This window comes from Mastomys coucha, unplaced genomic scaffold (genome assembly GCF_008632895.1).
Source record: "Mastomys coucha isolate ucsf_1 unplaced genomic scaffold, UCSF_Mcou_1 pScaffold18, whole genome shotgun sequence".
NCBI lineage: Eukaryota > Metazoa > Chordata > Mammalia > Rodentia > Muridae > Mastomys > Mastomys coucha.
Genome location: NW_022196900.1, coordinates 64,443,863 through 64,455,864, shown reverse-complemented (window position 1 = coordinate 64,455,864; position 12,002 = coordinate 64,443,863). Strand labels below are relative to the sequence as shown.

General features: G+C 47.2%; 1 protein-coding gene across 2 annotated transcripts in view; it reads right to left on the bottom strand.

Annotated features, from left to right (window-relative positions):
• Positions 1–12,002, bottom strand: part of Plpp3 (phospholipid phosphatase 3) — a 79,068-nt gene that overhangs the window by 21,281 nt on the left and 45,785 nt on the right. For both annotated transcript variants that reach the window (XM_031378037.1, XM_031378038.1), the window contains exons 3-4: positions 3,003–3,283; positions 2,544–2,601 (exon numbers count right to left, since the gene is read on the bottom strand). In XM_031378037.1, the coding sequence (XP_031233897.1) occupies positions 2,544–2,601; positions 3,003–3,283 (339 nt within the window). The remainder of the gene's footprint in view (positions 1–2,543; positions 2,602–3,002; positions 3,284–12,002) is intronic.

Below are 12,002 nucleotides of genomic sequence, written 5' to 3'. Positions count from 1 at the left end.
AAGAAAAGTTCAGGGTATACAGTGGTAGACCAAGATTCATGTCCAACTCTGGCACTTCCTGAACATAAAAGCACTGGGGAGGGCTGAAGGGCTTGTCTGACTGACTGATCACAGTGGAAAGACTAGGATTTCTGTGAAATACCACACAAAGCCTAGTTCTGAAGCAGAACACAGCTCTCATTTTCAGCCTTTTGCTTCTGAGGTTGCTTTAAGGCAACTAACTCTGTGTATAGGGGTGTCTATGTCTATGCCCATGTGTGTGTTTCTGCATGTATGGTGTCTTCAAGGAATGAACATTGAATGTGTACATTCTTGCACAGTTCCTAAGACCCTGTGGTATGCGTATAATCAGGTGGGGTGCATGTGTGTATTCACGCACACGCACATGCACCTGCATGCACATATATGAAAATATACCAGGAGACAAGGGCTTAGCATCCATCCATCCATCCATCCATCCATCCATTTATCCATCCATCCATCCATCCATCCATCTATCCATCCATCCATTCCTCTCTCCCTCCCACTTTCTCTTTCTCCTTTTCTCTCATCTTCCAGCAGTATAAAGGTACACACTTTCCCCTCCCTCAGAGAGATACAAATAGATCTTCAATGACAATGAACTCCTCACTTAGTCATCCTCTGTACAGACTCCCTTCTCTAAGCACAGCTACTGAGGGACCAAGGAGTGGAGTAAGCACCTTAAAGCAGATGGGAGGAGTTGGGGTCTTCTCCTCCAGGTGAGATTGAAATTAGTAACAACGCTCGAATGCCATATGCTACTTTCTAAAAAAGGCTTGTTTTCAGTCTTTTGTAGCTAACACAATGAGAAGGGGCCATGGTGCCCATTGGGGATGGCCATCCTTCAAGTGCCTTCTCTGTTTTACTGGTTTGACGATGTCCTTATTAACTTCTCAGATTCAAGCCTGTTTCACAAACAAGATAATCAAAGCCAAGCCCCCAAGCTACAAAGAGAAGCAAATGTTTTCTTGTGGGCCAGAGACATGGTGCCTGGCACACAGCAAGACCCCCAAACCCACACCCCAAACACATCAGCACACACTTTGGGTCACTGCAAAGGACACCCTATCTAGTACTGGCTTCAAAAGAATTTGGTATTTTTCTCTTGGAATAAAATGAAGGGACATCAAGGGGCAAATGAACACATACAATTCTCCTAAGCACTTTTACAAAATACTGAAATTACATTTGTGAAATTGCTTCCAGCCCTGGTAAAATACACACAGGGAACAGAAACCCTAAATATCTGCTAAATTATCCTTTCTAAGAGCAAAACAAAAACAATCAAAGGGGTGCGCTGTGCATGAATAAGTGAGATCCAGGTTGGATGATTTTATAGGTTGGAGCCCACCCTGTAGCACTGTATCCTGGGTAACGGGAAGTCAGAGGCCTCTGAACTTGGAAGGGGGGGGGGAGCAAAACAAAACAAACTCTGTTGTTTTTTTCCAATTCCTAATTATGTCTCTTAAGAAAGTCGAAATCAAAATGTTCTTTTTCCAAACAGCTTATACTCTCCATGACTACATCTGACCTCTCTGCACCTTCTCGCTCTGAACTCCACTGGAACAGCTGAGTGCAGGAAGTGCTTTTGCTCTGGGCCTCGTTCATAGAGTGAGGAAAGGTAGGGAAGGCCATGTTTAACCGACAAAGGGACGCAGAACAGCTCGTGGTCCACCAGGCAACTAACTAGAGCAGAGAAGGCTGCCCACAAGCATGTCCAAGGAAGCCAGCCGCTGGGAGAGAGCATCGTGGGAATCCAAATCGCATCTCTACCCCTCAAGGCAAATGAACTCAGACACACTTCTGTCTCTGGATCCAGGAAATAGGACTATGCCATTTTCACTTCACACATGTCCTCCTGGACACAGGAAGTATTTTGTAAAAACCAGATCCCTCTCGGCAAGCAAGATAAGGAAGGCCAGTGAGAAGGCTCAGAGGGTAAAAGCACTCGGTACTTGGCAATGGAAGCAACCCCGATGACCCGAGTTCAGTCCCTGAAAGCCAGGTAAGGGTGGATGAGAACTGATTCTGACCCCTGTAGGCATGCCACGGCTGTGCACTATCGATACAGTATGGACACAAACCATACAGTGAGGGAGCATTGGGATCCGAACCCTTGAATCCGAACGGCACTGCTGGCGCTTTTGTAAATTTGACAGTTCACCTGGATTCTCTGGGTCTAATAACCTTCTCCCGCTACAGTGTGCTATCTGTAACAAAGGTGTCCCGGACCTTCCAGAAAACAGCGCTTGCACCGTAAACACTAAGCAAGTACCTTCTAGCACAGTTCCTACCTCACAGCAGGGTGAACAGAGTTTTTTAACCTGAAAATTAGAAAAAGCTGAGGTGGCACTTCCATTAAGGCAGCATCGAGCTCTGATGAAATCTAATGTTCCTCCCGCGCCCCCCGCCCCCGCTCACCTTCCCCCCCACCCAAGGATTTCCCATGAACTATGTCCTCAGAGATGGTAAGGGGATAAGCTAGGGTTGCGCTCTGCTCCTGTTAGAGGACAAAAACTTACCACCAGATACAGCATAGTGAACATGGAGAAGGAGGCGTGGCCAGAGAAGAAGGACTTCCTGCAAGGACAAGAGAAGGCCATGAAAGGACTGCATTCACAGGGATTCACATCCCCAGTGTCCGTTGCGCTCACTCCTCTGTCTTCCCTTCCTAGACTCTGACAGCAGACACTGAATCTCCTTCAGTTGTGCATCCTGGGTACCGCTCTGGAGACTGGCCTGGAGCACAGCCGGCACACATAAATAAACAAGAGAGTGGATGGGTTTACCACCGCTGTATCCTAATGACTGATTTACACATCTGTCTCCATCATTTGGCTGTGAGTCCTTCGAGAGTAGGTACTCTGTCTTCTCCCTCATCTACCCCAGAGCCCAGCACCTTGGTAGGCTCTCTCCAAACTGCACTGTGTTGAGATGGACACCTGATGTGTGTGTGTGTGTGGGGGGGAGCGGCACCCTACCTGGCCTCCTGTACTTTGCTGTCTTCTCCTCTGCACCTGTAGGTCTGAATGTAGCCCTCGGAGCAATTGATCTGACTGAAATCAGGGTCACAGACGCTCAGGAAGTGAGGCCTCAGGCGCCCGATGGACACTTTGGCGATGTCTGTGAAGGACTGGCTAATGGCACAGCCGAAAAGGAAGCATCCCACTTGCTTATAGAGAGCCGCCACATAGGGGTTCTGAATGGTAGACCGGGACTTTTCCTTCAGGTAATAGATCCGGTAGAATTCCCCTGTGATGATCTGAAAGGAAACCAATGAGGGAGTTAGGGAGGCCTGAGGCAGTCTCGAAGACCACATTTAGTGACACAGGAGAATAGATTCAGTATTTAACTGCAAGGTACAATCTACAAAATCCTAATTCCCCACTTAAGTATGCATATTCACATAAACACAAGGGGAACATTCAAACTTCGAACACAGCTGCCATTTCCTTGTTTAAAAAGATCCTTACATCGACATAGTATCTCCATACCAATAATAAAACCCACCCACAAAATAAGTATATGTATATACATATTTATGAGACTAACCTATATGTGTATATATATGTTCATCAAAAAAAGGACTCAGCTGTAGAAAACAAAAGAAAATTAAGCCCCAAGGGCATGATTAAGGGTGGTTACATGACAGGGGACCCACGCAGGCAAACCTTAGGGTTCAGGGATGCGGTGAAGGAATATTAGTACCACGGACCTTGGTGGGTGGGACCATCGATGGGTGTTTCCACAGTGAACACCCCAGTCAGGTCCTGAGTAAGTCCAGCTTCTGACGCCTACTTCACACACTTGGGCTCTAACCTTCTCAAGCCTCACATGCTTCAGCCTCCTCCCCATAAAAGGAGGCTGCTCGCCTTTGCAGAGTCGCTGGCTTATACGAGATAACACTGAGGGAAAAGTACTGAGTCATGGAAAGACAAGCTTTTTATTTCTTAGTTTTGACATTTATTTATTTATTTATTTATTTATTTATTTTTCTATGCTGAGGATTGAACCTAAGGCTCCACACTGACTGACATCTCTAGCCCTATTTTATTTTTCACATACGTAGTATGATGAGAAAACAATTGGGAGGCAGAGGCAAGTGGATTTCTGAGTTTGAGGCCAGCCTGGTCTACAGAGTGAGTTCCAGGACAGCCAGGACTATACAGAGAAACCCTGTCTCAAAAAACAAAACCAAAACCAAAAAAAACAAACCAAACCAAACCAAACAAAAACCCAAAACACTGGTCTAACCTGGGCACAGTGGCACACACATATAATCCCAGCACTGGAAGGCCTAGGTAGGAAGATCAAGGCTTCAAAGCCAGAATGGGCTCTACAGATCAGAAACATTCAACATGGTGCCTTTAGGAGTCTGAATTCCTCAGTCAGGCAGGGTTTTGTCCTTAGATTTGAGAGCCAAAGGAGGAGGCTGGTTTGCATGCTCTTCCCACAATGGACCGTCTTCCTGCTGCTCAAACTGCCTGGCTTTTCAGTAAGCATGGGCCAGCTGTCACTCTGTAAGGTGACTGTGGGCAGCATCTTTTTGTCATTAGATCAAATTGCCTTTGGTGGTACACATGTGGATAGTGTGTCTGTCACTGGACCAAATTGCTTGGGTAACACACAACCGTGCGGTGCGGTGGTCCCTCCCCCCCCCTTTCTTAACTCCACAGCACAGCTGTGGCCACTTCCTGGTTGCAGCTCTCAAGGCCAGGAGCAGTGATGGTCAGCTCATCACTCACCACAAAAGTCCCTTTCACACTTCCTCCCAAGGAAGGATTATAGACCACACTTGCCCTTTCAGTGAGCAGACACATTCACAACCACAAGGGAAGCAATAGATTGGCACATCCGGGGCACTCCTTTGCAGAGGTTCTGTTATTCCTTTACAGTGGGGAAAGGCATCAAGGCACGAGTCTAATCCGGGTCCTCAAAGGCTCCACAGGGAAGAATGGTGTGTAGGATGAACACAGCAGCTAGGCTCAGTGACAAGCAGGGGCAGGAGAGGGAGCAAGGCTGACACCAGAGCCCTGATTGACAAATGTGCTGTGTCTGTACGTGCCACACTTTTTTTCCAGATCAATATTGAGGATGACTCTACAGGGACATGGATGATCAAAGGCTGGTCTGGTCAGCGTACTTGTCTAGCTATTTCCTGAGAAAGCAGAATATTTAACTCTTCATAGGTGCTCAGAAATGCTCACTGAAAGAACCGACAAATGTCAGGAAGCAGGAGAGGAGTCAATCCTTGAAGACACATGACTTGGAAATGCCCCCTAATCCCTGCCAAGGTCCCTCTGATAACATATAACAGATGAAATCTGAGAGTCATGGCAGGTCAGACATGAAGGCAACCATTCTGTGCTGAAGAGACTGGGGCCCAAATGAATGTGTGCCCAAAGATTGGACCCAGGTACACTCATTCTCTGCCCAACGTTCTTTCCCCTGATCCTTGATTCACTTCCCTCTTCCAACCTGTTTACACTTTTACCCTACGGAATCTTACGGGCTAACAAGTTCCAGATGTCCACTGCCAGAGTCTTGATTGCTGACTCCTTCTGACTCTTTATTTATAAATCACACTCAGGTGTGTTTACGTGGGGGTGGGGGTGGCCACTGAATGAGTATCAAGTAACCATGGTGAGAGTCCTCCACTCGCCGGGTGAATCTGGAACGGGTCAGCTTCTTTATCTGCAGAACCATGACTTACTCCTTCATAAGAGCAATGTCACTGACTCCCCAGCTTGAGCCGGCTTCCTAACCAAGCAGAGGCAACGGGTAACAGACAACAGTAGAGGAGGGTTACTTGTAAAAACCACCTATAAGTCAGGAGCAGAACCAAGGCCCTGGGCACCATGCCTGCCCTTGGATTGCTCCTGAGTTTCCAGAACTAGGCCACTGACTTAGACAAAGAAATCCTGGCTCAAGCGTCAGGCAGTGTGATTTTCTGTGACAAGGCAAGCCCATTGTACAGATGGGGGATTCTGGGGCTCCCTGGAGGATGGGAGATGACCCAGGAGGAAAGTCCACTGTCTCTCAGTTCCAAGACATGGGCAGGCTACCCAGGGTTCAGCTTGTTAGTTCTATTGTTATCAAAATCATTTCCTATGGTGGAGGAGTAGTTAGTTGTGTCTCCAGGACAGCCCGGCTGAAGCCACTGAGCAGACGCAAGGCTCCGGGACCACATGGCTTCTGGAGCCGCCCTGACAGATTGCACAGTTAATGAGCAGCAAATTATGTATTTTCTCCATCCCTTGTACAGAAGGGTCGCGGAGTCGACAACACGGCCATAAATCATCATTATGAACCAGGGGACTTGGCTTCTTGTAATCCTAACCCTTAAAGGCTATTTAATGAAACTCTGGGCTGCACCTCGGCAGGAGAGGCGAGGGCTTAAACCGCTCCCTGACATGTTACTCGCCTTCTCTGGAGTCTCAGATTTACAACTTTCGGACTTTATTCATTATTCACAGTGTTTTCATTCCTGGGTCATAAAATGAGCACCCCCCCCCCTCCTCCAAAGGCTTGGTCCCCACCCCGAGGGCCCTCATTCCTGCCTCAGTCAGCAAAGTTCTGATAAGTTTCACTTTGGAAAAAAAAATGCCTTCTATGTTGATCTCTCTCTGAAGCAGCTAGCAGCGGATCTGGGGGGTTGGGGGGGAATGGCTGGCTGCCAGGCCGGCAGAGTACTCTCCCCTACCTGCCTTTTAAGGAGCTTGGCCCAGAGTCTGGAAACTCATACAGAGGAAGGCATGGCAATTAAGCCACAAGGGGACAGAAAGGGACGGGTCCTGGCCAGCAAGCCAGCGGTTGGGAAGTTGTCTCCAACTGTAAGAGAGAGCCTCTTCCTGTCTTTTGTGGTGAAAAAGAGCCCAGCGAGCCACATCTTTACGCATGTTCCATTCTGGAGGGGAAATGGAGAGGGTCTTTAGGCTAGCCTGACTTGGGAGGAAGGGGCATGGTGTGGAGAAAGAGGCACCAACTTAGGAGCCAGTAAGCCTCAGTCTGATCCGTCTATTACTCTGCAGCCACATGACTTCACCTGTCTGGGCTTAGGTGTCCCCTTATAGAAAATAGCATTAATAATATCCACCTGGCTCGGCTGGCAAGGAATTCAATAGGTGATGCCGTCAAATGCCTGGCACTTCGAAAGGCTCATTTTGGTTCTGGTTGGTTTTGTTTTTTTTTTTCTTCTTCTTCTTCTTCTTGCATGATTCGGATGTGGGAAGTATGCCCTGCCAGGGCAGAAGCAGAAAATTCACGTGTGGTGGTTTTGATTTTGATCTTTCCAGGAAACAAGATCGAAGAGAAGAAACCCACTGCAGAAGGACGGCTACCACCGACGCCACTGCCACTCAGCTGCTGTGCTGTTTTAAACATTTTGCTCTATTTATAAATCACCCCAAGGAAAGTCTTATGTCCTAACAATTCCTCTTCTAGAAACTGAGAAGTCTTCCCCAGTTGACTCTGAAGGGCTAAGGTTCCTATACTTGGTTCTGCTTTAATAATATTTACATAGCACTTTACAGCTTACAAAGCGCTTCTCTCTCCATCGCGCTGTCTGTTTCTCACAGGGCCCTGCGGGTCACTCTGTGATTAGTGGACAGCTTTCTAAGTGAGAGCGGTGAAGGCCAGAGAGGCCAGTGAGTCACTCTGAATGAAAGGGGGAGGAGGGCAGGACAGCCTGGCAGCCCCATCACTGACACCTGTCCTTCTCCCTCACTCCTGGGTTCTTCCTAATGGTACCACGATAGCCATTTCCTTGAAGTCCCTGAAGATAGCTAGTCTTCATGTCCCAACTACAAAGGCATACAATACAGGTAAGGTCTCTGGTAGTGGGTCAGTTGCAAGCAGATCTTGGGAGCCAGTATCTAGCATTTAAATACAAACAACATGAGACCAAGCCCCCTGCAGGTTTTTTCTTCCCCTAGTTTGCTTGTATGTTTATTTCCTTGCCAGCTCTACCTTACCCTCCACACCTCATGTATATGTATGTGGGTTAAAAAACTTCTTTGTGCTAGAAGAGATTCATTCAACAAACATTTAATGATGGAGAATCGGTTTATTTTCTCAGTCTCGAGGCTAAGGGAAAATATAAGACTTGAGTTCTGCCTTTCAAGATGGAATCAGGAATGGAGCTGAGTTTTCTCTAAACCTAAATGTTCCATCTGCTAGAAGGAAATGGCCTGATCTTTACTTGAGTAGAAGACGGTGATTGGAAAATTCCTACTCAGCTGTCTCCAGCACTTTGGCACTTCAGTGCCATGCTGCCTGAGAAAGGCTATAATGTCACAGACATCTCTCAGGCTACAGTGGCAATTCTGGGCTTCATGGGAGTGACAACTCTGACCTCTAACACAGGGATGACGAAGAGGCCAGAGAAACCTCAGAAGCCCATTATGGCTGCAACCATCAGTGGCTGCCCTGTGCCCACAGGTCTCCTGAAGAATATGGTTTGAAGCACAGTTATTTCCCCAAACGGCAAGCGCTCCCAGTCAAAGGCCTCCTTGGAGAGACACTTTGCCAGTTCATGCCAGTCTCCTGGCAGCTCTTTTCAGAGTGTTGCATGTTGCCAACTTCATATTCAAATTCAACTTTCATGTTGAATTTGTCAGGTTTCCTTGATGTTGTACCACTGTGCAATTCTTCCTGTTTCCAAGCTACGTGCTCTGTTTCCAATGTCTCCACACCTGGCTTCTACTCAATAAATGGAAGTCATCCGTAGAGTGGGATCCCCGGCTCTCTGCTGTGACGTTAGCTGCTTCAACAGCTCTGTGAAGATGAAATGATCTCCCAAGGACGAATGGGCCCCCCTCCCATCAATCCTGTTCCTGGCCTCTGATAATTCATCCAAATGGACACAAAACCGATGCCAGTAGATCAAAGTTTAAGATTAAACCCAACCCCACCCTCCTCTCCAGACAACTTCCATCATCCCTGTATTTCCAGCCCATGGGCCCCTAAACCTAAGTAAAAAACCGCAGACCCTTAAGACCCCTCCATTTCCCTATCTCACAGCCATCAGCATCTACTCACAGGTCCCTCATGTCATCATTTTTGTTCCCTCTGGTTCTCTCATATTGCCACTACGAGGGTTCAGGCTTCACTCTTACCATGGTTAAAAAATTGACCCCCGCTAACTTAGGACAATATTCTTGTTGCTCTCTAGCAATTAACTGAGGTGAAAATTCCTCACGGCCAGAGACCTTGACAGCCATGCCCCGTCTTCTTTGTCTACCTGAACTTCATCCTCGCCCTTTTCCCTGTTTCTCCAGCCAAACAGGTCTGCTCTGCCATTCCTGCCAGTGCCCTAGAGTTGCAAAATCTCCCCCATTGTTACAGAAATCTCCCTCTCCTGCGAGTCAGGATCTCTGATGAAAATCCCATCCTTCCCCTTCAAGGAGGAGATCAAGTGCCAGCCGGTCCTGGTACCAAATGGAGGCATTTTCATCTCTGTACCAGGAGTAACTGGCATGCCACACCTGACCCCCGATGCTACACCTCGCTCCTTATCCACAAACAGGAGGTGGTGCTAATATCTGCAGCTTGAGAGCCTTCTGATCATTAGATAGGATACACGCTCATTAAAAACGATTGTCAAGTCTTTGTGTGTGAAAATAGCCCAAAGTCCTCTTTCTCCGAGACCCCAGGGACTGTATACCTCACAGCCTCTACGTTTGGTCACCGAGAGGCAGGGGGCAAGAATAGCAGATTTCCTCAGTTTACTTCTCAGTCCCAAGGAGAAGGAACATTTGACGTACATTTTCCTTAAAGCACTCTCATCCCTAGAGCCCACTCCCTTAGTTTGTTTTTTTCTCTAATTCCTTTCCCTTCTTAAGCTTGAATAGGACCACTGGTTTTTCTCTAATTCCTTTCCCTTCTTAAGCTTGAGTAGGACCACTGGTGTACTCTCTTACCTCTCCTTTAGACCACATGTTTCAAGGGCAAAATCACATCTTATGCCTCAGTTTATGGGCCACAGTGTCTACCACAATGACTGTGTGGTATGAGGGACAAGAACCCACTAAGTATTTTCCTACACTTAGTAGGTGGTTGTCATTGTCCTCCCTCCTCCTCCTGCTCTTCCTCCTCTTCTTTTTCTTCTCTTATACTGGGGGTTGAGTCTAGGACCTTGCACTTAGCTTGTCTCCTCTACTCCAATCATCTCACACAAAGCCCTGCTACATGCTCTCACCAGTGGTCACTTGCCTGCTGGCCTTGATGCTTGGTCTTCATACATGTAACTTTCCAAGACTAAGAACTCAAAGTTTTTATAGCTGACTGAAGAAAGACAAAGAACACTCTACATAGCTCCAAATACATTGTAGATGAAATATATATATATATATTTCTTTTTTCATTAGAATATATATATATTTCATTAGAATAGTTGGGCTGGCCTTAAGCAGGTCAGACCCAAGTTTTAATCCCCACTTTCACTTTTATTCAGCACAGTAACCTTGGATGGAATCACTTTCCTATGTACGCTTCAATGTCTTCGCTCACTCATAAAATGGGGAAAATAATGCCTACTTCATATAGCCGCTGAAGAGCATTTAAGATAAGGCAAATTAGTTTCTAGTCCCTCAGCTCATAAAAGGATCTGACTCCATCGCCGCCTGCTACACTCTGACTCACACAGACTCCATCCCTCAGACTCAGAAGCGCTCTTATTTAAACCGGAGACGTGTCAGCTTCAGCCTAGATACTGATTTCAAATAGTCATGAACCCCAAGGGCTGTGAGTAGCTAGAAAGGAACTGCTGCCAGCCAGCCTCATCTCTTTCCAGGCAATTGGAGTGACACAGGGTGGTGGAGAGGAGAACAAACGAAACTCTAGACAGAGGCGGTCAATGCCTGTTAAATCACAAATAGATGTCCCTTCCCGCAAGCCCCCAGGGATAAGAGGGTCTCAGAAGAACTCTGCAGCCATCTGATCAGGGGACAACATAACTGAAGGATTAATGTGGTCTCTCTCTGTTGGTGGTCTTGGTAATTGCACAGATGGAGTGGATTGTAAACTGGGGGACAGGGTCTCCCACTAACTCATTGCTGGGCTAGCACAGCTTCACCCCCCTTTTTTTTCAGTTGAAAACTTAACTAACCTTTAATGAGGAGCAATGTTGGGGAACCTTGTTTTCTTGGCAGAACTCTTACAGATAAACGGAGGTTGGGGTGGGCGTGGGGGGACTAATGAAGTCCAGATGTGGGCCAACTGAAGCCTGATCCTGAATAAATAAGTCCTGGAGGTATTAAGCTCTTCTTCTTGTCTCCTCAGTAAGAAATTTGCATGTGGCACAGAGCATGCGCCCGTGTTCCACACAGAGCATATTTGAGGCTTTGGGGGAAATAAACAGGATCCTCCGGCATCTCAGGATCAATGCTTTTGATTTTCTGTCCACGACTGAAAGCATACTCGGTCATTTTTACACACTTATACGCTGTAACATAGTCTGTGTCTTGAACTAACGATATTAGGTCATATCGGATTAAGCCCTACCTTGTGCAGCTAATAGAACATGAACTTATAAACAAGAGAAGCCAGTGCACTAACTAAAGGAGTAGAGGTAGGCAGTCTGGGTGTTCGCGGGGATTTTTGGAAGGTTGGGGAGGAGGTGGTCAAAAAGGATGCTTCCCTGGCAGTACCTGCTTGAGGTTTACTTAGTACCTATCATGTCCCATCAGAGGAGAAGACCAGGCCTCTGTCTCCCAGGAACCTGTTAATCAGCAGGAGGGACCAAATCTAGACAGGAATCCCATGACAAGGCAATGAGTAGTGAGGGCACTGTTGGGTTGTTTGAGATGGGGTGCTTGCTGGCTGTCCTCTGAAACAACATGCATCCCGCCATCAATTCCCCACACCTTGATGCCCTAGGGGCCTGCTAAATAGCTGTGGAAGGGGAGGCAAACCGTGTAGGAAGCCATTTCATAAGCACATCACCATTACAAGATGGCATTTGGCTTGCCGTTAGTATCAGA